Source organism: Gambusia affinis, linkage group LG05 (genome assembly GCF_019740435.1).
Source record: "Gambusia affinis linkage group LG05, SWU_Gaff_1.0, whole genome shotgun sequence".
Taxonomy (NCBI): Eukaryota; Metazoa; Chordata; class Actinopteri; order Cyprinodontiformes; family Poeciliidae; genus Gambusia; species Gambusia affinis.
Window position 1 is genome coordinate 12,301,510 of NC_057872.1, and position 26,885 is coordinate 12,328,394.

General features: G+C 38.1%; 1 protein-coding gene across 10 annotated transcripts in view; it reads left to right on the plus strand.

The window, feature by feature from the left end:
• The window catches only part of LOC122831778 (focal adhesion kinase 1-like), a 61,849-nt gene that overhangs the window by 20,848 nt on the left and 14,116 nt on the right, over nt 1-26,885 (plus strand). For 4 of the 10 annotated variants that reach the window (XM_044118236.1, XM_044118237.1, XM_044118231.1 and 1 more), the window contains 23 exons: nt 58-338; nt 421-587; nt 1,892-1,979; nt 2,134-2,213; nt 3,582-3,644; nt 3,755-3,809; nt 4,090-4,230; nt 4,459-4,536; nt 5,779-5,886; nt 7,230-7,347; nt 7,644-7,674; nt 7,987-8,057; nt 8,447-8,464; nt 8,908-8,964; nt 10,772-10,792; nt 13,370-13,467; nt 14,007-14,091; nt 14,189-14,289; nt 15,070-15,185; nt 15,392-15,492; nt 15,606-15,695; nt 15,787-15,991; nt 23,374-23,485. In XM_044118236.1, the coding sequence (XP_043974171.1) occupies nt 102-338; nt 421-587; nt 1,892-1,979; nt 2,134-2,213; nt 3,582-3,644; nt 3,755-3,809; nt 4,090-4,230; nt 4,459-4,536; nt 5,779-5,886; nt 7,230-7,347; nt 7,644-7,674; nt 7,987-8,057; nt 8,447-8,464; nt 8,908-8,964; nt 10,772-10,792; nt 13,370-13,467; nt 14,007-14,091; nt 14,189-14,289; nt 15,070-15,185; nt 15,392-15,492; nt 15,606-15,695; nt 15,787-15,991; nt 23,374-23,485 (2,241 nt within the window). In that variant the 5' untranslated portion in view covers nt 58-101. Of the gene's footprint in view, nt 1-57; nt 339-420; nt 588-1,891; nt 1,980-2,133; nt 2,214-3,581; nt 3,645-3,754; nt 3,810-4,089; nt 4,231-4,458; nt 4,537-5,778; nt 5,887-7,229; nt 7,348-7,643; nt 7,675-7,986; nt 8,058-8,446; nt 8,465-8,907; nt 8,965-10,771; nt 10,793-13,369; nt 13,468-14,006; nt 14,092-14,188; nt 14,290-15,069; nt 15,186-15,391; nt 15,493-15,605; nt 15,696-15,786; nt 15,992-23,373; nt 23,486-24,097; nt 24,827-26,885 lie in introns of all 10 variants that reach the window. The other 6 variants (XM_044118239.1, XM_044118233.1, XM_044118240.1 and 3 more) reach the window with 4 other exon arrangements.

Sequence of the window (26,885 nt, forward strand, 5' to 3'; positions counted from 1 at the left end):
AGGTTGTTTGGTAATCATTCTCCCAGTACTAAACCCGGTTTGTTCGTCTTGTTCCAGAATATGATGGCCAGTTAGCCCCAGCAGGACCATCCGAGTCAGGCATGGCATCATCTTCCTACCTGGAGCCCAGCCACAATCACTCGACAGCGGGCGGTTGCGGGGTAAAATCCCGGCCAGGAATGCCTGGAGCTCCCGGCACCAGTGGCTCTGCTGGAGGGCTGGAGCGACCTCCTGGCTCCATGGACCGGGTTCTCAAAATCTTCCACTACTTCGAGACGAACAGTGAACCAAGCACCTGGGCGAGTAACATCAGATATGGAGACGCTACGGATGTCCGGGTAAGAGGCGCACGCACTCCTTCCCAGACATGCTCTCACATGCTTCGCTCAGTTATTTCTGTTATTTAAATTGTTTTGACAGGGTGTTATCCAGAAGATAGCAGAGATCCACAAGTTGCGCTGTGTGGCATCTTTGGGCCTCCGTTTGACCCATTTGCACTCTGACGTTGTGCACTGGTTACATCCAGATCTGGGCGTGTCTCACGTCAGGGAGAGATTTGAGAAACAGCATCCACAGGAAGAGTGGCGGTAAATTATTAAGTTTCCAGTGTCTCTATGTTCATTCCCTCTTCTCTTCTCTTCATTATCTGAATTCCCTTGATTATTAGGATAAAAACCTACTTTTAATGGCTGCTGGTGATGTCCGCTTAAACAGTGCAAGTGAAACCAGTTTACCAGTAGGTTATAGGCCCGTCATAATAACAAATTATTTCCATAAATGACAATATTCTTATTTTGAGTCAATTTTCATATAATGCATGAATAATGGCATAATAATGCAAGTTTGTCCTCTCAAACCAATAACTTTTTATTTTGTAAAGAAAACTTAACACTGGAACCAAACGATATTTTAAATATCCAAAATAAAACACAATAACCAAAAACAATAACTGGAGCAGAAATAAAATTCACTTACAACCAAATCAATCAATAAATAAAGTAGACTATAAGGTCTCTGTTAACAAGAGTTATCAAGATTTTAACCATCCTTAGTTGTTATTGTTAACAGGGCTCCTTAAAATGCAGCCCTTTGTCCTTAGCTTGAAGTCATTAAAATTGAAATTAATTCAACAGGAGCTGCTTAGGTAAAGCAGTATCCTCCAGTTGTTGCAGTCAACCTGCCTCAGAGGGCAGCAGAGCTTTGAGCCCACAGGAGCTTCTGCTGCTGCTGCCGCCAAGCTATTGTTAGAACAGCAGCAGTTGCCCGGGGAATGGATGGACTGACTCTCTCACTCCTTCCTTGCTCTTTTGCTTTGCAATCTCATTCTTATTTGAGCAATTTTTTAAATCCTCTTTTAAATTCATCCTCTTCCATTTTTTTGGTTCTTTCGCACACACATAAATTTCTTTTCCAAAGGATTCATTCATAATAGAACACAATGGTTTATTCATTTTGTTTCTGGCCTTGATTTCCTTTCTTATCTAATGTCTGGCATGCAGCATCACAGCAGCTTGAAGCTTACTACTCTCCTGACCCACTTCTGTGTAATGTGTCGTTCTTGAGCAAATATCTCGCTCTAAACAACTGTGGCCCATGTGGACACTCCTGCGATACAGCTCTGGGCAAGCGTGACTGCAGGAGTCCCATTATGGTTTATGATATTACTCTTTTATCGGTTTTAGATGATTGATTTAGCAGCAAGTCACCGTATATCTTTTCACTGTGGCACCAAATATAATATACTGAGTGGAAAAGGCTTTGTCATTCGACTGTAAGACGCTGTTTCACAGCTTGCGCTGGCGAGCAGCCATGCTTTTGAAGCAAGACAGAGTCTCCTCTCCTCCATTAGGACTGTCCCATCAAACCCTCTTGCTCTCCCTGCCATTCCCAGGTACGAGCTGCGGATACGGTACTTTCCTAAAGGTTATCTCAGCCATTTCTCTGAAGACAAACCTTCTCTCAACTACCTCTATCACCAGGTGAGAACATAAATAGTTTAAACTTTATGGCTGTTTCCTTAAGTTAAAACGACCTAAACCTGACATTTTTTTGCTGAATCCTGTTTGACTATGACCACCTGAATCAATGTTTTCATTTTGTGCTTTTTTTTTTTTTTTTTTTTTTTTTTTTAAGGTGAAAAGTGATTATATGCAACATTTAGCTGACCAGGTGGATCAAGATGTTGCACTGAAACTAGGCTGTTTGGAAATAAGGTGAGAAAAATGTGAAATTACACAGTCAAATTATTTCACCCCACAGCGTTTAGCAAAAGTATTCACAACCACTGAATTTTCACATTTTGTCATGTTTCAGCCACAGATTCAAACGTACAGTGAAAACCTCTCAACCCAAATTTAATTTGTTCAAACAGGCTGTTTGCATCCTGAATATTTGTCTGGAATCACGTTTCCCCATTGAAAATAATGCAAATTTAAATGCCACCCACACCCTGCCAAATGATGCACAGCATTCACAGTCACTGTTATTTTCAGCATAATAGTCATTAATCCTACATTATAGAATTCCTAGAGGTATTGTAGAGTGAAACAATTATGCAAAAAATAAATCTTAAACGCAATAAACACAGTTTTATTTTCTGGACAAGCACTAGTGTGACATGATGGGGGATAGTGAAAGCATGTGTAGCCTTAGGAGCTTCTCGTGTCTGACCCAGGAGAAAGAGAAAACGACATCGGAGAAAAAACCTGCATCTTTCAGCAGCAGGTCCAGCATATGCTTACGCTAACAGTGAGGAGAGTGCTGCAGACTGACTCGGTAACAACATCCTAAGCTTTCATTTGAAATGGAGGCATTCCTTCACTGTTCATCTTTGAAACAGTTTGTATTCAGATGCGTTCGTATTTAGATGGACGATGCAAAAGCATTGACTTTGCAGAACCAGCTTTCAGTGCATTAAAGTTTCATGTAATGTTGGGAGTTTTTACCAATCTGGAGTAAAAACTCTGTTCTGTTGTTCTTTACACAATAGCGCAATCACGTGTAAACATTAATTTTCAAATATTGCAGGTGATTCTTAATCAGGCTTGGACTTTGACTTGGCCAGTTTAAAATCATACACGTGTTGATCTACATCATTCTGTTGTATATGGGTTTTGATCAACCTACCTGTCTCTAGTGAAGAAAAATATTCCCACAGCATGACCCTGCCACCGCCATGTTTTACATTACGTTTGTGTGTCAGGAGTGATTTGCTGTATTAATTTTCCTACCCAATGTTTACAGCATCCTCTTAGTTTATTAACAAAGATTTCTTGTGTCTTTCTTGAAACAGTGAGGTTGTTACCGAGTTTAAATTACTCACCTTTGTGTATTAATCAGGTGATTTCTGAGGACAGCTGATTGCACTGGATGAAATGTAACGGTATATATTTAACGGAGTGTACAGGCCAAAATTGATTTTGGAACAGATAAATCCTTTCTGTTCTCCTTCAGGATTATGCACTACTGTGTTGGTAACAAAATGTGAAAAACTTCTATTACTCATACTTATTCAATGACATTGTTTTTTTTATAAAAATATCATTTTAATTTCTGTTTGTTTTTCCCTGTGAATTATGCAGGAGGTTCTTCAGAGAGATGCCAGGAAATGCTCTTGATAAGAAATCAAACTACGAGCTACTAGAGTAAGATTTTTGTTTTTTTTTTCTTGTAGATTACACGTCGCTTAACTCAATTGTGTTATCCTTTACGATATGTGTGATTGTAAAGGTGTAACTGGTTTTATTCATTTTAGGAAGGATGTGGGTTTGAGACGGTTCTTCCCTAAAAGTCTGTTGGACTCCCTAAAGGTGAGAATATGCTGAAAAACTGTTTATATTACATTTTATCAGTAGCTTAGTGTGTATCTGAAATTACAGCTGGCAGGCTGTTTGGTTGACTGGCAGCAGAGCCGGGTTGATGACTGAAAGGATTTCTGCTTATCTGATTGTGTGGAATTAAGTTAAACCTGCTGTTGTCACTCACAGCCTGTGCTGTCAAACGCGTGTTGTTCTCCTGGCTCTGACCCAACCTTCTTCACTCTCTCTGCCTCTCTTTCTTTTTTTTCCCCCACCGTCTTCCCTCCATTAGGCTAAGACTCTTCGTAAGCAGATTCAGCAGACCTTCAAACAGTTTGCTAACCTCAACGATGAACAGAGCATCCACAAGTTCTTTGAGATTATCTCTCCCATCTACCCCTTTGACAAGGAGTGCTTCAAATGTGCTTTAGGGGTAAGGTTCCTGTTCTCTATGCAGATTATGATGCCTTTTGTCAATTAGAAGTATACAATATGGCTGTTTATGGTAAAAACATTACGTAGTTTCCATAGTAAAGCAGCTTTCCTGGCTTCCTGAAAGTTAAAATCTGGAAAACTATTGATACTTGACACTTAATATGTGTTTCGTCATAGAGAGGCAATTACGATTATTTTAATTGCCTTGTTTTTCTCTCCTCCTTAGTCTAGTTGGGTAATATCAGTAGAGCTGGCAATAGGACCAGAGGAAGGAATCAGCTACCTCACAGATAAGGGCTCAACTGTGAGTATGCACTCAGTTCGATCTTTGTACAAATTTATTGTCTGTCATTTCTCTGATCTTGAACATTGATAAAGAGGATGCTTTTAGTGGGAGGCCATAATTGTCATGCATTATGCTGCCATCTAGTGGTCTGTCTCTCTCTGCCAGATTTTGCTGGGTTTCTACGCTCCACACTTTTAGTCTCAAGTTTGAGAAATACCTTTCGTGCTGTTTCATGTGAGATTTTTCTGTTTTACCTTTAAAAATGGGTTCATATCTGAATTGTGAGAAACACTTGTAAAACAGCAGAATTTCATTAAGGTCGTGTATGCCGATTTATAACCTTCTCCTCATTTTAGCAAGTCACATACACCACTTTGATGCTGTCCATGTTAGATTCATCAGTGCATAGAGTTTCTGTCTTGATCACTAAAATGCTCAGAGATCTTAGCTTTTTTTGGTTTCATTTCTGTCTTTGGAGGTGATATAGAAATGACTACAAATCCACTGAAAAGATTAACTTCTTTTGTACTTCTAAATGTTTTGTGTTTCTCTATATGTATTATGTCTCTCAACATTAAAAAAAAATCTTGATATGGATCTTCTAATAGAGTAGTGGCATTATCGCCTGTCCTTTGGATACAAAGGATCCAGTTTCTGGTGAACAGCTAAGAGCTTCCCTGCTTCCCAAGAGGCCTGATTATGATTGATTCTGACTTATCTTCTCTTTCACCTCTACTGTTACTCACGCCACTCACTTACAATATAGTACTGTGCTGGAAACTTGAGGCAAATACAAATACATATTAAGTGGACAATGATCTCAAGAGGCTTTACTTGCACTTATTTGAGTGAACCTAATGCTGATTAAGTGAGAGGGAAAGCTTTTAAGGAAATGTGATCTGTTGTGATAAGAGTTAACATTGAAGACCCTTTACAGATTTGTATATTTGGCGAAGGTTTGCTGATGCGTTTAGCGTAGCATGAGTTGCATTGGTCTGTGGAGGCTATAAGTCCTCAAAGCAGCAGTCGGGTGTATTGCTTCTATCCATGGGATATTCACTTCATATTTTGCCTTTCTCGCTGCCCATATTCTGACAAATTACCAGGGATAAAGACACCACAGAATCTTAGAAAAGTAGGAAACATTTTTCCCCATCCAAATACTTCCCATGCATATTTTCTACAATTGTATTGCTCTTTACTATTAACCAATGGTTATATAGGACTGTAATGCTTCTCTGTGCTTCTTTTACCTTTTAGCCAACACACTTAGCTAATTTTAACCAAGTCCAGTCTATCCAATACTCTGCTTTGGAAGAAAAGGACAGGAAAGGGATGCTTCAGCTGAACGTCGCTGGAGCTCCAGAGGTATGCAGACTCACTTTGATACTTTTTATTTGGTTTTTCACGTCCTTGAGCAGTTGTTTTCATTAATGCTTCCTCTGACTTTGTTTTTAACACCTCAAGTAAAATAACAAATCGTTGTTTGTTTTCCTTGACACTTGGTAGCATTCAATCTGCTGCTCACCAGTTAAGGCGAAACCAGCCTGTTTCTCTGTCCATCTCAGTTTTAATATACAAACTAATATTATCTGATGTGCAAACAAAATTGTTCTGAAATAGAAAAATGATTTACATTCATCTCAGGCTATAATTTCTTTCTTTTTTTTAAGGTTTTTTGGCACTAGTGGCCTTTATTTGAAAGTCCTATGACAGGAAAGTAGGGTAATCAGAGAGAGGGAAGACATGCGCTAAAGGCCACTAGTCCGCGAATTGAACCTGGGATGTCCGTGGTGAGGACTAAAGCCTCCTTATTTGGGTTGTGCTTAACCCCTGCGCCACCACAGCACCTCACATGCTATAATTTCTAAATAATTTGTACCATTCCTGAGTCCCGACCTGGCTAAGATCAACATTACAACCTAGCTGCCTAACCTAAACTTTTAGAAATACAACTTTGATGCTGAATGAAAATATTTGTTGAGTGTGTGTGGGTTTTTTTGTTTGCTTTTTTTTTTTTTTTTTTTTTTTTAAATGATACCACAGAAAATGTGTTGAACCAAGAATAAAGTTGGGTAGAAATCTGTTCCTGTAAAATGTTTGCCTTCCAGCTGACTAATGCTATTTCACAGATTTAGCATAGTTTTTTTCTCATTTTTATTAGAAAGTGCTTATACTTAAAAATCACCAACCATTGGGAAGATTCCTCGTGCACAAAGTTCTAAAAATACTGATCAGAGTTTAAAAGTTTGCATTAGGAATTAAATAAGGGTGGGGTTTGTGCTGTGGTGGCGCAGGGGTTAAGCACAACGCACATAAGGAGGCCTTAGTCCTCGACGCGGCCGTCGCAGGTTCGATTCCCGCCCTGGTGACCTTTGCTGCATGTCTTCCCCCTTCTCTCATTACCCACTTTCCTGTCAATTAACAATCTAATAAAGGCCGCTAGAGCCAATAAAACCTTTAAAAAAAAAAGAAAGAAAGAAATTAAGTAAGGGTTGGGGCAGCAGTGGTTGCCCTCTCCTCATGGGTTTTAGAGCGCGTTTGTGCAGCCGGACGCTGCATGTGTGCATCACTGCTGCAGTATTGGCACAGGGCTGTGTGCACACACTCTGATATGGGACATTATTATTAGTGAAGCTCTCATTGTGTCGCTGTGAAGCAGCTCCCTGTCTCGCTCTTACACTGATCCTTCTGTCTCTCCCTGTTTGCAGCCCCTCACTGTCACAACAGCGTTGCTGAATACAGCAGAAAACATGGCTGACTTGATTGACGGTTACTGTCGTCTCGTCTCCTCGGTTACGCGCTCCTTCATTGTTAGAGTTCATAAAGGTATGTTGGATATCTATGTAGTTTTGTATTTTGATGTGTCAATGAGTTTGTTATGTTTTCAATGCTGCTGCAGTTTAAATATCAGGAAGGGAAAAAAGTGTGTTGTTGTAAAACACATAGCCCAAAACCAGATGCCATTTAATGCTGATGACTCGCCTGTGCTCGTCACTATCAATAATAACCAGCCTGTGCACTTTTTCTACAAGTAGCTGAGGCTTCATAGAAACAACAGTCAAGTATGGGCTCTCACTTTAGGTTGTTACACACTTGTTGATGTGGTTGTCTTGTCTTTGCAGAGGGAGACAGAGCTCTTCCTTCGATACCAAAGTGAGTAAGTTCTTGGTTGTAGAAATGCATGTCAATAAATCTTATAGAAAAACTTATTTATTGCTTCATCTCATATGTAATTATTACACACAAAGTAATTCATAGACTTATTTCTGCTCCTTTAAATAGTTCTGTCATAAAGCTCTTTTCATTACTCAAGCCATAAATAAAAATCTTATTTTGATTAACTCTCATTTGGCTTCATAATTTTCTGATTCATGACCTAAATTGGACAGCATTTCAATTGGCTTTTACCTGTTTGCAGCTGTTCAATGCAGTATTTTTTTAATATGAAAGAAATTTGTGCCGCAGAGTTTCAAATCATGAAAAGCGGATGGAGAAGCGAATGGACGGAGTACGCACCCGGGCTGTTTGCGTGTCAGGTAACGATGCCAGCCAGTCACACAGCTTCTCCTTAAATGTCATGAATGACCCAATGTGATCAGAGTTGTAAAAGGGGCTTATAGATACATGTGTAGAGCCAAATTCCTCCATAAAGCTTCATTTGTGTGTGCAGAGAAGAGTCCTTGTCTCACCAGATGTGTCCGTGGAGAGCTTTAGTCACTGCCACTCTGTCTCTGCTCTCTGTCTCTCTGCTGACCTCTGACTGACTCACATTTACAGTTTCAAGTGAAACCATCTTGAATTCTGTAGAAATGTATCAATTAGTGATGTGACACCAATTATTTTTTTTTTCATTTTAACTATAAAACTAACGCTTCTCTCTTTGCTCCTGTTTGTGTTTTTTTTTGGCTGCATGCGGCTTCTGCAGGTCACATTAGTGGCGATGGTAAACCTCACTCTTTGTATTTAACTTCTTTTAATGAGCAACATAATAAATCATGTTTTGATTTAGCATGCTGAACGTGTGTGCAGTATCTTGGTCTCTGCCTGTGAATGTTTTTGTGACCCATGACTCAGGCTGTTCGCCTTCTGTTTGTTTCTGTGGAAAGGAACTTTCCAGCCCTCCCCTTTCCTCTCTGCTGTCCGTCTGTATGTTTCCCTCACTATTGTGCTCCTATGACTCATTCTAAAGTGGGGATCTGCTCAGTAGTACATAAACCTGTATAAGTGTTGTGCTTGGAGTTGGTTGTGGTGACAATCTATTGATTTGGTTCTTTACCCTGAAGATGTTAAGTATTGATCCAACCTAGCTTAGTTTGATGATTTTGTCACCAACCAAGTGACTATGCTTGTTGGGTTCTGGTTCCTGAATGGACTCTGGTTCTGCAGAAACAGACGACTATGCTGAGATCATCGATGAGGAGGACACGTACACCATGCCCTCAAGTAAGTAGACCTTTCTTTTAAATGTTGTTGATGAAGCTGATGTGTTACCTAGTGAGAGGCTGTCCATCATTACAATGTTTTGGAAATTAATTAAGTAGAGGTCTATAGAGACTTGTGTGTTGCATTATTAAATAAGAAAAAAACTCAGTTTAATGGTGTATATTGATTGATTTAATTTGAATACCTATGTACTTTTGAGATTTTAGGTTAGACCTATGGTATGTTCTGCCATAAAACCAGGAAAAATAGCATTCCTATTTAAACTAAATCAATAATTTAGTGACCTAATTAAGTCCTGAGGTCATAAGTGAATATGAAAAGTGTTTACTTAATTAATACAGACCTTAAAGCGCTTCTGAATAATTCTGAATAAAAGTCTGGCTAAATTTTTAAATTAAACTATATTTCACACATTGACTGCTGATTTAAGACTTAACACTAAGCCAATCATTCCACATTATAACATCTTTTGTCTAGGTTTTTTTTTTTGGGTTTTTTTTTGTAATTCAAGATTTAGAGCTCTCTGAACCCCACAGAGTAATAAACAAACCAATAAAATCCACTGAGATCAGCAGCCCTAGGGAGGAATGCAAACATCATTTGCACATAGACTTGGTGCTAAGATCAGTGTTGTCTTATTTGTCTTTGTAGCTTAAATGCAACATTTGTGCAATTTTGAGAAAAAGTGTGAAACTTCTGCACAGCATCCCAAAAACAAATCTGTTGTCTGGTAATGCTGCAATGGTGGATTATGGAACTTTTGCTAACATTTCGAAGCAAAGAATCTGCTTGTTTTTATCGTAAACCTGCCTGGAAACAGAGACACTGTGACTTATTTTGACAGCTGAGTATGGGATGCCAGTGCTGCTGAAATGTGGAGGTGTTGCATTGACTTATTTAATGTCCCACAGGAACTGTGTTTAGTGTCTTTTTCATTTATCCTAATAGTCCACAATAAAAATTGCTTTGGATATTGACTGCAGTGCATTTTTGGCAGGGGTGTGGTGTTATTATAACATTACTTATTTTTCGGTAGTAATAATTGCTTTCACAAATAACTTTTCAAAAACATCAATTGCCTGTTGTCCTACTCATTAAATCTGTTTTTATACATTGGATTGTAGGCAAGAGTATATACTCATTAAAAACAGCTTCTTAATTACTACACAATGTCAGAGTTATAGTCAACATTTTTGGAAAACTGTTCTCCATCCTGCTGCTTATTCCTCCGTGTTCAGACACAGGGTGTTCATACCTTTAGTGATATAAGACAGTGATGTGAGCTTGCTGTGGCTGCTGTGTGCTGCCGGACCTCTGGGTTTAGATTTATTCACGCCTATGCAATGCTTGATAAACAACATTGAGAGGCAGAGAAGATGGGTGAGTGGACTTTAATGTAATCTGAGAGGAAGTTGCTGACATTTAAAGTGCAAATTTCTTTTTATAAACTTGCCCATGTAACCTACCATAAAATGTTGTCTGGATATTGTAGACATATCCATACAACCAAAACATGGCCTTTTTTTTTTGACAAATCATCAGTTAAGGTTTTTGAATACACCTCTAGTACATTTCTGTTAAGCCAGGAGGGATCAGTAGTGTGTTTTTTTTGTTTTGTTTTTTGCATTTGGTTTTAGAAATTCTTGAGATCCAGCAAAACTTTTATAGATCGATATTTTGAGCAGGTTAATTTTATTTTCTGAACACTTACCAGAGCAATCTGTTACATTCAGGCCCCTGCCTAATTTATGTCATTGTCATATTGATCTCAATAACAAAGTCTCTTATACCTGACCCGTTTTCCCAGAATACTATGGACTAGATCAAGGTAATGATTGGAACACACCATGTTGATGACTCTTTCATTTGGTGGTTGTTGTGACCCTCTTTTATGTTTGCTTGCACCAGTAAAATGAAACCTGTGATATTTTCCTATAGCTGTACTTTACTTCCCCCCTTGTGTGTGGTTGTGCTATAAGTTCTGGCTGAGCTGGTGAAAGCTTCAGAACTTGAATCCAGTTGTTTACCTTGTTTGCATTTCATTGGTTTATTTAAACAAAAAAGAACTAAAAAAACCGACATGTTTTCAGTATCATTATAAAAGCCAAAGATAACTTAAAGTGATAAAATCTTTGCACTACTGTAGAACATAAAAATTGAATCCAAATATAAAAATACTGATATAATCTGATCATGGAAGGTTATTTGGAGTGTTTCCTTTTGGAAAGTTTATGAAGCAAAAAGTTCAGGTGAATTCATGTATTTACAAATTTCAGAATGTGACACATGAACCACTATGACTTATTTTGACATAAGTCAAAGTATTGACTTATTCTGTTCAAATAAGATAATGGTACCATCTTAGGGCCTTAAAAGAAACATTTTTATTGATGTGCACTAAATGCGACTTTGATATTTAGTACATCATTATTCCAATCTTTTTACTGCCTGAATCTGCTTTCTCTAAAAGCACCATATAAACTGTAGTAATTATTATAAAAGCAGAGTTTTCCGTAACTGGACATTTGTAGCTTCATGTAATATTCATGTGATAATAATATGGACAAAGTCGGGTCGGGCAGAGCCAACCACCAGCATTTAATAGACTGAATTTCACACTGAGTCCTCGTTTCCTACAATACAAGAAACTGACTGACCAAAATACACATATGAGCCTGAAAAGTTTATTTCTTCCCAGCAATGATTTATTAATTTATTACACATCCCACCTGACTTTTTCCATTCTATTTAAATCAACATAAAATTTTATGTTTATATTTTCCATGTCGGTCAGAGGCTTACATATACTATGTTCTTGGGCATGAATGGCATTCCATTTGCGATTTTTAACTCATTTAAAATACAGCGTACACCTTTTAATAAATTTTAAAAACAGAAAATTGACCCACAAGTTTGAATTTATCACAAATGAAATTTAGTTGAGCCAAGTCACAACCAGGAGTCACAGCATTTTACAAGACAGATTTATTTACAAAAACAAAGTCAAATTCAACTCAGATATACAGACAGATTGAGTTAAATGCAGTGTTCAAGTTCAGCTTATTATGTCAATTGGTACAAAAGTGACTTATCGAAGGAAGCCTAAACAGTTTATTGACTTTGCAACGTCTCCTGATCCTGCCTGTGGCAGAAGTAGAAAGGAAACTCTCAGGAAAATCCTGAAGGTTTGGGGCGTGCTCCGGTGGCGTAGAGGGTAGTGCGCCCCATGCTTGGAGGCCCCCAGCCCTCGACGCGGTTGTCGCAGGTTCGATTCCCGGACCCGACGACATTTGCCGCATGTCTTTCCCCCTCCCCTTCTCCCTTTCCTGTCAGCCTACTGTTGTTTAAGGGACACTAGAGCCCACAAAAAGGACACCCTGGTGGGGAAAAAAAAAAAATCCTGAAGGTTTGGGCAGCAAAGCTTTTCCCACAGACTGAGGATTTTTATCTGAATTGCTATCGCTTCTTTAAATTGGTTAATATCCTGGCCCAGGCTGAGCTTTTTTAAGCAAAGTCAGCACATTTTTGAAAGGGTTGAGCTTTGGGCCATTAAGAGTTTTGATACATGTTTATGATAACTTTCCTGTTGGAACGTGTATATATATATTTACACCTTATATATTTATATATAAGTCTAAATTTCAAACAGGTAGTTGCTGCTTTGAGGTCAAGCTTTAGAATTAGGAGACAGTCTGCCCTCTTTACTATTTCACTAGATTTGTCAAATGCATCAGTGTCACTGGCAAGAAAACAAAGCATGATGGTACCACCTCCATGCTTACATGGCTCAGTGTTCTTGGATGTAAAAACCTAAATTTAATTCCACCAGAGATTAGTGTCCCCCTGTAAGCAGCAGTACATTTTTGTCATGCTTAATGTTGATGAGTCCTCCGTGGAAACAGAACAGTACAAATAGATTACTAAGAGGCCAAATGAATGACATTCATGCCACGAGTGTATAAAAACCTCTGACCAGCACCATACATTGCGTTTTATTGGCCGTTAGTCATCTGTGTTATGTGGCATGAGTCGCTGTGGTTTGCTGATGCTGTTGTTGCATGTTGCTCAGAAGAAGCTGTGCTGAGTAAATAAAAGCCAAGCTTGTCAGAGTAAAAGATCAAAAATTGAAAACATGAGTGTGGTCAACAAAGGGTGTCATTTATTTGTTTATGCCTTCATTTCAAATTGAACTGAATTAAACATACTGCTTAAATTTGTATGACAATATATAGTGCTTAGATGTGGGTAGTGTTTACTTTAACTTACGGCATGAATCTAAACACACTGTAAAGCACTCTAATAAGCTTGGAAAGTGAATGTGAGGGTAGTAAATTAAAAACTTTGTTCTTGTGTTTCTGTATTGTTTTTGGTGTACAAACCTATGTGTGTGTTGTCGTGTGTGTAGCGCGGGACTACGAGATTCAGCGGGATTGTATTGAGTTGGGGCGCTGCATCGGTGAGGGTCAGTTTGGAGATGTCCACCAAGGAGTCTACATCAGCCAGGTACGTATCCTCCATCTTCTGTTCAAATAATTGTCCTTATTTCAAATTCAAAAATAAAAGGGGGGAGGATACACTGTTCTGTTGTTTGTTTGGTTGCTGCATTTAGCGTCTTTCTAGCACATTTGTTTCATATTATCTTTGACAGTACCTAAGCTCAGATTGCAAAATAAGTTTTTTGTGAAACTGTTGTGTTTTACAGTAACGCTGAGTCACAGAGGCACACTTTGGATGGTTTACTGCTTCATAACATTAAAGGAAATACACATTCAAAATTCTAAAACAATTGTAATAATGCTAGTAATATCGGTATGATACTATGTCAGTTGGGTCCTGTTGATGATATTTTAAAGTCTAGGATCAATATATACAATAGAAAAGTTTGGTGTAACCTGTAAAATAAATTTCCTACTTACTTATGTCACGTGCTAAGTATAAAACTACTTATGTTTCCAGTTTTTTTGTAAATGTAAACATTTGTATCCGATTGTCCCTATTATACTGCTGTAACTTCAGATTTTTCTATGCTGTACTTCTCACAGGAGAACCCAGCTCTGTCTGTGGCGGTGAAGACGTGTAAGAACTCGACGTCAGACAGCGTCAGGGAAAAATTTCTGCAGGAAGCATGTAAGATCCTTGCATGTATATATTTGTTAGTGATGCGTTCTTGCAGACGAGGAGCAGTAAATGTTTATTGGAATATCTGTGGTTGTTTTCTATGCAGTGACCATGCGTCAGTTTGATCATCCTCACATAGTGAAGCTGATGGGAGTCATTACAGAGAATCCAGTGTGGATCATCATGGAGCTCTGCACACTTGGGGAGGTAATGATTAAAAGCCAGACTTGCATTAATGATTCAACAATTTGTGTTTCTTGTCTGTCTTCTTGTTTAATTTTTCAATACTGCTGCGCTACACATGTAGAGGGGCTACGATGGTGCATTTCTAAATCTGAAAGCAATCTGATTGTTGGGATCAAACGGTCAGTTTTTCATGTGATTTAATGAACTTCTGCAGAGCTAAATAATGTGGGAATCAGAAATGATTCTGAATGTTTTCAGGATCTATTGATTACAATGAAGCATCCTAATGACTGTTAACACCATTCCAGTATGAATTATTCAGTAGATGAATGGGGAGTAATTGTAACGTCATGGCCTTTACTGAAAGGCCATGACGTTTACTAAAAGCTCTGTAAATAATGCAAACGGGAATTAAGTAACTAAGTGGGTGAGAAAAATCTAAAAAGGCTTAAACAGATTTTTGTGATATAAAAAATGAGACCAGAATCAATTTCTTTTTAAATTTGACAAGAAAACTTATTGGAGGCAAAAAGAAAAATGCATTTTTTTTTTTTTTTACATGCCCCAAAAGATTTTGTGCTTAATTATTTGAAGAATTTATTGTAGTTCCTTATTTTTACATCACAGAAACTTAGTATTTTAACAGGGTGTGTGCACTACTGAGAGCCATGACTTCTATTGTTGGTTTCTTATTTTCTGTCCCATAATTATAGATTTGTTTCTATTATGTATTTTTTTCTCTATTTGTGGTTTAAGCTTTTGCTTTTATACCTTGTGTTTTTCTCCCTCTGTTTTCCATAGTTACGGTCATTTCTCCAGGTTAGGAAGTACAGTCTAGATCTGGCCACTCTCATCTTGTACTCTTATCAGCTCAGCACAGCACTGGCGTACCTGGAGAGCAAGCGCTTCGTACACAGGTACAAATGAGATTATCATCAAGCAGCAGAACCAACCATGACAAAGCACAAGTCTTGTACAAAAAAAAGGCAATTCAGAAGAGACGCTGTCCCTATTTTAGTGCTATTCACTAGAACACAAATATTTAGGTAATAATGGAAGTGCATCTTTGTGTGACTAAAAACCTTCTGAAAAATATCTGAGTATCTTGTATTTTACTCTCCAGGGACATTGCAGCGCGAAATGTGTTGGTCTCCACAGTCGACTGTGTAAAGCTGGGGGATTTTGGCCTTTCCAGATACATGGAGGATAGCTCTTATTATAAAGGTATCTGAATTCAACAGAGGCACTTTGCAAACTACTTTTTAGTTATTTTATAAGCGTTTAAAGAACCAAACTGACACTAAAAGTAAATACTTCCTTTGATTCCCCTTTTGTAGCATCTAAAGGTAAATTGCCCATTAAATGGATGGCTCCAGAATCCATCAACTTCAGACGGTTCACTACAGCCAGCGATGTCTGGATGTTTGGTATGCTTAAAGTCGCAGTTTGTTTCTGTGAAGCTGCAGGCGTTTACATCCAACTTGTCTTCACAGTCGATGTGTCTGTTTCACTCCACAGGCGTCTGCATGTGGGAGATCCTGATGTACGGCATCAAGCCTTTCCAGGGCGTGAAGAACAACGACGTCATCGGCAGGATAGAGAACGGCGAGCGCCTGGCCATGCCCCCCCAGTGTCCCCCAACCCTGTACAGCCTGATGACAAAGTGTTGGTCGTACGATCCCAGCAAAAGGCCACGATTCAATGAACTTAAAACACAACTCAGGTACTTCAGTCAATTGGATTATTTAGCGGTTTTCATGTGGATTATGCCAGTGTGTGTGCATGTGTGTGCGTGTGTGTGTGTGTGTTTCAGAAGTTTTTGGACAAATGTTGTTTAGGGAAATGTACGATTTTTACTTCCAATGAAGAAATGTTCGCTTGCAAGTGTTGTGCTATACTTACAGCTTAGGTATTTTTACATTTATTTTTAAATTTCAGATTAACTACTTGTCATGAGACTTCCTCCTGATATTCTTTATGGTTTGATTCAAAAAAATTTTCCTCCCTCTAAAACAGGGACTCAACCAGAAAAGCTGCTGATCAAAGAAATGCTGTAAATGTTAATCAAATGAAGCACTTGACTTTTTCCTAACAGCAGGTGTCACTCTCTGTGTGATTTCAGTGAAATGAGCGCACGCAAAGAGGAGGGAAAATGAACATCCACCTTTATTTCTTGTATATTTTCAAATGACTGGTTGGGAGGGGATCTATCTCTCTGTATTTCGGAGTAAATTACAGCTGTGCCCAACATTACTGCATGGCTGGGATTCAACGCTAATAGTCATCATAAATAGTCCCAGGATATAAATGACTCTGGACAGAGTTTACAAGGAGCAGCTTTTTCTCTACATGGTTCCATATTTTTACTAGAAATTGTTGTCTTACTTAATGAAGTTAAATGCCTCCGTTAGTCTCTCCAGCTGTGACAAAGTGCTGATGAATAAGATTATTATTGTTTAGAAAACAACACTTTCTTGGTTTCTTTTCCAGTTAATTCACATAAAAAAAAATCACCCTGGCCTCTGCAGAGGGCATGAAAGCAGATAGGGGATTTTTACTCAGGTGGTGACTGACAATGTTGACTCTACTAGTCCTATTTTTTGATCCTGAGGATCTACTTATTCTCTGAGCAGACATAAAAAAACTGTATTGAACCTACTGTTTGGTCTAATGATATTTCCGTAGCCATAGTAACAGAGCTTTATTGATGACAGAGATAAGTTTATTCCTGAAACCTGGGTCATGTTTTACGTTGTTAGCCGATGACGCATCAGTGCTTTGTGACGAGATTTACCTGGAAAGAGAAGTTCTCTATCAGCACAGCACATCCTCTGCATGTTGAGATCAGACTGAGCAGGCTTCAGGTTGCTGTGGTGGTGCAGAGGTTAAGCCCATCACACATATGGAGGCCTTAGTCCTTGACGTGGCCGCCGCAGGTTTGATTCCTAGCCTGGTGACCTTTGTCACATGTCTTCCCTTTCTCCCTTTACATACTTTCCTGTCTTAGCACTTTTAAATAAAGGCCACTAGAGCCAAAAAACCTTAAAAAAAAAAAAAAAGGTTACTGAAGGCTTATTTTTAATCATTATATAATAACCTATTAAGTGCTGAACTGTTCTCTAATATCCTAAGAATGCAACAAACCCTTGAAAAGTTGCATTTACCTGCTAGATATTAAGAAAATAAAGTATTTGGCTAAAATTAGCAATGTTATGCTCCAACTGAGGTAAGATTAGGAATTTGGCAATGTCAAATTTTAATCTGATGCTACATTAAAGTTATGAAATCAATGTGTCGTACTAGATGTGCTTGAGAACACACTAGCTTCAAAGTGCCATAAAATTAACAATTAACCTTGTATCATATGGTCCAAATTAGGATTGTAATTCTGTTCCATGTAGCTAACTCTCTACCAGGGATTCCTTTTTGTTTTGTTTTGTTTTGTTTTTTGACAGCGATAGACATTTTATCCCACTTGGTGTATCTTCAGAACAGCCGTAATGCACATTAAACACAAGGTTTTCTCTGCTGAGAGAACATTTATAATTATAATGTGCCACAAACATGTTCATAGCTTTTGCTTTTGTTTTTTTAGGACATACTAGACCTGACATGTACAGCTGCAGTCTTTAAAGAAGTGGGCTAACTCTGACAGGTTTACTCTCTGTAATGATCTTACTCATTGATCATTTTGCTCATAGCTTATGTCATTGCTCTTCCGGTTTGTGCAAATTTTTCAAGGTTATTTTTAAAGAATAACCTTTAAAAAAAGGTTATTCTCCTGCTTTCTAAATTACATGCTTCCAAATTTTAAGGTGTTGTGTTTCAGCTGCTCTCTTTGGAGCAGTTAACATGGCAGAAGCCAGTACAATGTATTTTCCTTGTCAATGTCGTTGTAATGGGTGAAAAACTCACATTTATTAAAAACATGTTTCACATTAGCTCAATAAAAATAATGCACATTCTAAATAAGATGGGGCACAATCTATATTCGTTTTGCAAACTCATATAATTTCTCAAATTATATTGGTAACTGTAAAAATCAGCTTGCTGGTTAACACTGACATAAAAATCAAAGTCATTCAGTACTTTTTAAAAATTATTTTAGTCATTTTAATATGCTGTATGTAGGCTTTCATTTAAGACTTTTGTGACCTCACATTATGGGCTAAAAATAGCAATTACTCATATTTTCTCTATACTCTGGAAGAGGTTTGAGATGAAGTCCGGTTAGGGTGGAGCTTTCCCCAACCACCATTAGTCAACAAGTCAAAATCACTAACGCGTCAAAAGACTTGTGGCTTTTTGGAAATTTTGTTTCAGCTCTATCATTTCTGTAATTGAAAAACAAGGATATGTCTGCGGTAAAGACATCAAACTAACTTTGTTCTAACTTTGTTCTACTTGTTATTGGAAAAATTTCAACATTTTCCCAGTAAAACATTTCAAATAAATTTAAAGCTTTAATAGCTAAAATAATGTTTTCTTAATCAATGAAGGTGAATATTGCCAAAAGTTTTCTAAGGTGTCTATTTTCTGCATTTTAAACATTGTTACCTGGCAAAACATGTGTCCATCATTAAACCTAGACACGAGTGAAGCTCTCTCAGTAGAAAACACAGATTTCAGAATCAAGACAGATGACATATTTTGCTTTTCATCCTCTGTTAAAAGTAGATTTTAAAAAATTGATATTCTGTAAAGCTCCATCTTTCTACATGCAATCTCTTCGGCTTGCCATCTGCTTTTTTTTTTCTTCTAAGCAACAGGCCTTTACTTTATGAAAAGCTTTTTAGTCCTATAACGTAAGCCATATGTCGGGTTTTTATTTTCTGCCAGACTAAAGACAAATTGTGGGTGAGGTTTTTTCACCCAGGTGGTGAGTGGACAAAATGAAGCTTTGACTAAAAAACATCTTGACACGGCCACACAGTTGCGAATGATTTCGTGGTTTGGAAAAAGAATCAACATTGATAACATTTATTGTGGCCACTGGCAGCAACTTTGAGAATATTGGACATGTGAGGAGTTTGGATTACCTTTGGTCTGCCGGGTTTTTCTATCATAATATCAGCTGTAGGCCTTGCTAACTGAATATGCGGCTCTCAGCGAATACCACAAATGTCCTTGATGCTAGGCCAACGTGTGTAAGAGACGGGGTGTTTTCACAGGTGGCAGCTGCCAGGAGTTACAACTTACCAATGTGAATAAATGAAGGTAAAATCCAGACGGGTTAATGTATTTCTCTACTCTGAGAGTCAAAGCCAGACTACAGAGGCTCCCAATGCTGAAATATTAATATATTCCAGCATTGGAATATATGCTGATTGACTGAATGTCGCCAAGTGGAGTGTTGGATGTAATTTTGCTTTGAGAAATGAGTTTTATTCACATGTTGGTAGCATTGTTTGGAGTTCTGCCCCATATTATCGGTGCTATTGTTTTTCCTAAATCAAGATTTGCAGTGATTTGGGGCTACATGCATAAACAGAATTACGTTGAATTATGCTTTTTTGAGTTAGTAAATTATTGATAAAAATCCATATTTCCTTACAACACTGTGTGTAACTCCTAAACTGACTGGATAGGTCAAGAAGCAATAGAGTTTTTTAGGTGCAAATAATAGATTACTTAATGTTTTGTTTTTTGACCACCAGTAAAGCCCCAACACAGGGACATCTTGGGCGAAGAGTCGTGTCACACATCTTAGAAACGCTTACCGTTGAAAAGGTTTGCAAGCTAGAAGAAAATTTTACTTTCTATACCTTTTTTCTGAATAAGCTCATTGTAGATTTTTAAATCAAGACGGACAAAAGTCACTTGATGTAAAACTTGAAACTGGTAAATAATGTTTTGAAACAGATTTCTTAAAAAGAGTCTGTAATTTGGTTTTGGTGGTGATCAAATCAGATCACGTCTCAGTAGCAGTGAATGATCTGGTGTTAGATTGTGAAGGATTAAAGTGTGTTAACAGTCTTAGGCAAGGCAACTTTATTTATATAGCACCTTTCAGCCAAAGACAATTCATAGTGCTTGAAACAACATAAAAAAAAACAGATTAAAAATAAGCAAAATAAACATTGACATTTTGAATATAATGAATGAATAGAATTTAAAAAAATTAAGAATAGGCAACATCAAATCAGAAGGTTTTCAACCTTGTTTTAAATGAACTCAAGGTAGGGGCAGTCTTACAATGAGCAGGAAGTTTATTCCAGAGTGGTGGAGCATAGAAACTAAAAGCTGCTTCACCATGTTTAGTTCTGACTCTCGGAATAGTTAGTAGGTTTGATTCTGATGATCTTAAAGGTCTGAGTGGCATACAGGGTTGAAGAAGATCCGAAATGTAGTCTGGATTTCTATTATGAAGTTCTTTGTAAACTTTTAAGGAGGTTTTAAATTCTATTCTTCGAGCAACAGGCAGCCAGTGCAGGGATCTGAGAACTGGACTGATACGTCTTACAAATCAGATAGAAACTCTGTCTATGACTGTTCTGTGGTGTGGCACAGTTTTATTTTTTCTGATTTTCCTTTAGCTTTATAATCCGACTTTTGAGTTGCAAGAGTTCAATTTACTTGAGTTGTGTTTCTTTTACACCGTGTTATTCCAGGTGCTTGTGTGTTGTGGATCAGCGGGGGTGGGGCCGTTGGACATTTGCTTGGTTGTGTGTGTTGAAGTTGCCATTCTGCTGACGGTATCGTCGTCATACATGTTTGTGGGGATTACACGGTGAAGGAAGAGAGGCTTGCCTGTTGAATTTTGCGATTTTAAAAAAATAAAATTAAAGTTCAACTTGTGAGAAATTAACTGCATGAACATATGTCAAGAAAATACTGTCCAGTTAACTTGTTAAAAACATATATCTCTTATGGGAAATCCCAATGTTTTGTAATAAGTTTCAAAATGTACCTAAAAAAGTGACCTGATATCTAACAGTAAAAATATATTATTCTAGATTATACATTTCTGAAAACCTCTGCAATACTGAGTAAACAGAAGTTTGAACCTTTTAGAATAAACTCTCAATGCCAAATTTTATTATATGTAAAGTAGTAAAACACGAAATCTGCTCTTCTGTCAGCGTGTTATTCTTCAGGTTTAATTATGGGTAAAGATTGGGATCATTTCACTGCCGTGTGCTCTGATGTAGTCGTACAAAAGACATTGTGTTGTGATGGAAGAAAAGGCCTAACAGGAGATGGACTCAGACAGGTGGCCCAGCACACAAATACTCCACAGGAGACAAAAGGACAGGAGGGCGGTGATGTTACTAGAAATATCTCTTGCCCTCAGGGTGGGCGGGTATCGGCAGTCTGTATCAATGGTTGGTTCAGCTTGAGTTTACAACAGAACGTTTTTCTCTTTTGTGGACCCGACAGCGCCTCTAAGTCAGCATCTTTGACGGTTTGGGTTGCTTTTGCCTCATTTTCCTCTGGAAACTGTAAATTTCTGCGCGGTATCTTTTGGCTCCTTCATGTGAGCTGGATTAGCTGCGCGAGAAGGCGTGGGATGTTGCCTAATTTTAAGTGAGTCAGTGAGTTCTTGAGCAATTTTACAGGCAGATTTACTGCTAGAGTTTATGTGTCAGTTTACTTATACTGGAGGAAATTGTGTCAGAATTAAAATCGAGTGAAGCATTATAGCTATAGGAATTTAAATAGTGGCTGGATCACTGCGGAGGTCCTGGGAGCGCTGCAAGGTAAACACAGAAATTTTACTTTTATTTTGAAACTGAAAACTTAAACCGTTTCGCTTCCGATGATATGTATATTATCAGTATATGATCTCATTTTTTTGTTTGTTTTACTTATTAAAAAAGATGTCGACAAAAGTGGGATTTCTAGCTTAAAACAAGTTAGGACACTGTTTGTTAGTAGCTAGCAATATTCCCTTTGGCTGAAATAACTTTAGTGATGCGCTTCTCGTAGAAATCTACTGTTTTATTACATCTGTCTGAGGAAAGTTTGCCCAAATTTTCACTTTTAGCTTTGAAATGTTTGATAGACCTCTTAAGTAAAATGGTTTGTTTTAACTCTGCAATACCTCAATAAGTTCTGGACCTCGTATTTAGCTTGGACTTTCCCTTTTGCTTTTCTTTTTTTATTCACATTTTTATTGAGAAAGCACATTATTACAATGATACAATTATATTGATTTCGTTCTCATTTTTACACTCTTTCTCAGTTTTCACACATTGACATCACATATCAAATCAAAACATCAATCTGTTTTTTTTTCCTTTTCTTAATTCCCAGCCAGTCTTTGGTGGATTTACTGGTGTGTTTTAGGTCGTTGTCATGTTGCAGGGTTCAGTTCTGCTTCAGCTTTAATGTTTTTTTTCAGACAGTCTCACATTTCCCCTTTACCATTCTCTAAAACATGATCATATTCACAGGGATTTAATGAACGTGGGTTGAACATGTCTTGCTGCAGCTTCCCCAAGCAATGACACTTCCAACTCCTTGTTTTAGAGTTTGTATGAAGTTTCTTTCCTGGAACTTAATAATGATAAATTGACTTGTTAGAAAGCGAAACTCGTGCGTTTTCTTTTTGAGAAGGGGCTGCTGGGTCCCATCATGACATTTTGGGTTTTGGAGACTTCTTATATCATCTTGCGGTCTGCTTTCAGGTGATCTTGCTTGGAAGTTATTCTGAGCTAATTATGCAAATATTGCATTTTGTAAAAGAGCTAAACCATGTAGGGACAAATGCTTAATTACATTTTTATTCAATTTTCTCTTTTCTAATGTTTTAAACTTTATAGAGCATTATGAGAAAATTCAAAAATAGAAACATTTAATATAATTTTTTTTTACTGTAAACCTTTGGTGGGCGTTTTTATATATACATAGATTTTTTTTAAGGACCAACAACTTTTATTAAAATAAGAAGTTGCTGAAGATGAAAATGCACATGAAAATGAGTGTGCATGTTTTCTGCAGTGACATCTACGCTGTTTTTGTAAGAATCGCTACAGTGAAATAAAAGTCATAAAGATCAAAACAGGCTTCTTGTTCTCTTCTTCACATTTGTTAATATGTCTGTTTTAATAAAATGTCTTTATTATTAAATACGTTCCTTTTTTTCCCTTTATTTTCTCTTAGCACAATATTGGAGGAGGAGAAGCTCCAGCAGAAAGAGAGGAACAGGATGGAGATGAGGCGGCAGGTCACCGTTTCCTGGGACTCAGGAGGGCCGGACGAAGCGCCACCCAAAGTAAGATGGCGATACACTGGTGTGTGTGTGAGACGGTCTTGGTTTCCAAACCAGTTTTTTACTTTTAAGGTTGTTTTTCTCAGTGATGTTGGATGTCTTGTTCTTTCAATGCGTAATTTCTTGTTAAAATGTGCTTTGTTTTCTTCAACGAGGCATTTCAATGTTTGATTTTTAATAGATTAGTCAAGTGTAATAGTGTTCAGTTATAATCAATATATTTTTTGAACTCTACAATGATCCCTCACACCTCACTGCTCCGCCTTACATTTTGTTTCTCCAGCTTCTTTGCCCCGACTCATTACTATGATTCATGTGCTGTCAGCATCTCGTAACTTCTTCTTTTGGTTACATCAGGAGCCAACAGTTTTTTAAATAAATCATTCAGGAGACTGAGAGAAGTGATTTCCAGGGTTTGGGTCGTTCATAAACATGGTTCATGTCTAGCCTTATTGCAACACATTCTTGTTCTTGGGAATAAACGGTGTGTATTACATTCAGGAACATGGTTGTCTGTGGTTTGATCCTCTCTGTCTCCTCCACCTGCACACCTCTGCTTTTCATGGCTCCATTTCTTTCCCTCCACCTCCTCTACCTTTGTCTCTCTGTTTGCAGCCCGTCCGCCGTCCATCCCTGCAGCCCACCTTCAGTCTGGATTGTATTTCTGCTCCTCCTCTTCATCACTGCCAACAAAACCAGCGCTTTGCCTCTCAGCTTTCCCTCTGCACTGGAAACGCTCATCCATCATCTCCCTCCACTTCCTCCCACTCACCCGCTCCACCTCTCTCCTCGCTACCTCTGAATTTCCCCCCTCATTTCTTCTCTTCTACCAGTTCTGAGCCTAACTCACCTCTACTACAAAGAACACCTCTTTATAAAAGATCTTTGTCTGAGGAAACTTCTAAGTTAAATTCTGATTTGACATTTTCTCCTTTGTGGTTTCCTCCAACCTACACCAGGACCCCCATCACGACCAATGCCCCAGCCAACAGCAGCCATTCCTTTCCTTGGCACTTCTCTCCACTCCTTCCCCAACCCAATCCAAACTTTGACTCGCTGCGCTGCAGTTTGTCAAATTCTTGTCCTTGTAAGCAGCCACCGCCCAGCTTTCCCAGCTTTCACCCTGATACCCAGACTAACCCTTGCACCATTGACCTTCTGACCCAGCACACTGCAGTGCAGTCAGGTTGGAGCGCCCCGCTTTTCCCTCCCCACACTGGAAACGTCCTTCCAGTGTCCTGTAATCTGTCCTCTGCCAGCCTTCACTCACCCAGTCCAATGTCAGCCTCCCACATGCTGCTAGCTATTCCATCTTCTGATGAAGCCGTGTCCAGACCCTTCCAGGCAGGTGGTGTGCAGTTCAGGTGTACTAATGTGTTTTCTTAACAACCAAACCAATCTCTGTGCATTTACCACAAAACATTGCAGCTTTTTTATTTTTGAGCCTGTAAAAATATCCAATTGGCATGTCAGAAGGAGAAGTCAATTTATATTATGTATTGTGCTTAAACATTTATCTATTTAAACGGTAATATAAAATGATAAAAATGGAATAAAGCAATCAGAGGTAGCGTACTAGATATATGTAGTTTTCTGTTTGCAACCATTGATGTGGTAAGAGCAAAGATTTGACAATTAACAAAAAAAAAACTTTAAAATTATCTACAATTTGGACTGGTTAGTTTCTAGGTACTGCACAAAAATCTCAAAATAGAAAACGTTGACAAGGATCAAATAAGAAGCTCTGTATATATATTTTTTTATCTTAAATTTAACTCCACAAAAAATAAAATTATAAAAAGGGACAATACTGCTTTGTTTTTGCTTTCTTTTTTTTTTTTCCGTTCTTTTTCTGATTGTTTCATGGCTATTAATTCCAGGCTCAAAATAGGAAAGTTGTACGTTTTTGCTCATTGCTCCATTACCATTTAATTTTGTTTGCTTTCTTCATTAACAGTCCATCTGTTTTTGTTTATCCCTGCTAGTTTCCTTTATCTGTCAAGCGCAGGCTGTGGAGATGCTGTCCGCTGTGACTCGTATTTATATCTGTGTCAGATATTTATCTGGATTGTTACGGCCCATTTCTGGTCTGCTGAGGGTCATTGTTGTAGTAAACCTTCAATCCACTGAGCTAATGTAAGACACGTAAAACGTCCAAACAGTTTCAACTGTTTAAAAGTAATGGAGAAGTGATTTTGTTTGCTAATTTAAGACACACCACAAACTACAAAGTCATGGATGATTCAGTGATGCTCTGGATTGAATAGTTAATTATTTTTTCTTTAAGGTATCAGATGTTGTGCTAAACTTTCAGACAATTCGAAGTGTTTAGCGCTTTTACATGATTCTCCTCCCTCATTTTTGAGGCTGTAAAAGGTCCATGCTTCTTTTCAAAATGACTACTTTGTAGTGCATGTTTTCCTAAATGGACAGACAAAATTAGGGAAAGTACTTCAGGCCTCCACTTGTTTTCACGTTGAAACAGTCCCGATGTTCTCCAGCTCGAATCAGCCAGGAGTCTTTCTTCTTTTAGAGCTCCTAATGCATGTTTGCCTCTCTCTCTGTTGCCCTTGGCAGTGATGGATGTGTCTGTGTTGAAGTGGAGTCGTTTCCCTCAGGGATGCATGAAGTAAAAGGAAACCTTAATTACACTGTGCTTTGCAGCATTCCTTGAAGATTCTTAAATAGTTATGTAACTATGTGCCTGTTTTAGGGCATGTTTGGTGCAATAATGGGTTCATAAAACGCAGGAATCCATTTTACCATTCTTTAAGAGTGTTCTGCCTTCAAATCGCATCATTTTGTGAAGCCCAAGAGGCAGATTTATGCATTTTTTTAAGCTGTGTTAAATGTTTTAATGGTCTGTCAGGATTTGCGTTCCACATTTTCTTACGTTTTCCCTTTTTTTTCATTGTAAACAAACTTGAAATACCCAGACAGATTTATTTTACAGGGAGCCAGTTGACATACAGCTAAGGGTTCTTGCTGGTTGTAAAGCAAACAGCAGCGTCTGGTACATGAGCAGTTCAAAATGGCGGCTCTTGGCTCAGTTTTTCAGTTTTGTGGCATAGCTTGGACAATCCTAGCGCTTACTTTGACTGGCTCTTGATTTTCTTGTTCGTTTTGTTTTGTTTTGGTTTTTTTGGTTTTTTTATTGTGCTTCTGTGAAATCAGTCTGGTGCAGGTTCAGACTGTTTGTGGTCTGAAGATGGATGCTGACAAAGAACTGAGTCAGATCCTGTTTGAGTGTGAACACTTACTTTACAGAACCTTGTAAGCTTAAACCGGAACCACACAATTCAATCTGTTTTATGGTTATTTAATTCAACAGACCACGAAGTAGTACACATTTGAAGAAAAATAAACGTAATTTAAAAAATGGATAAATAAAAATCTGAGAAAT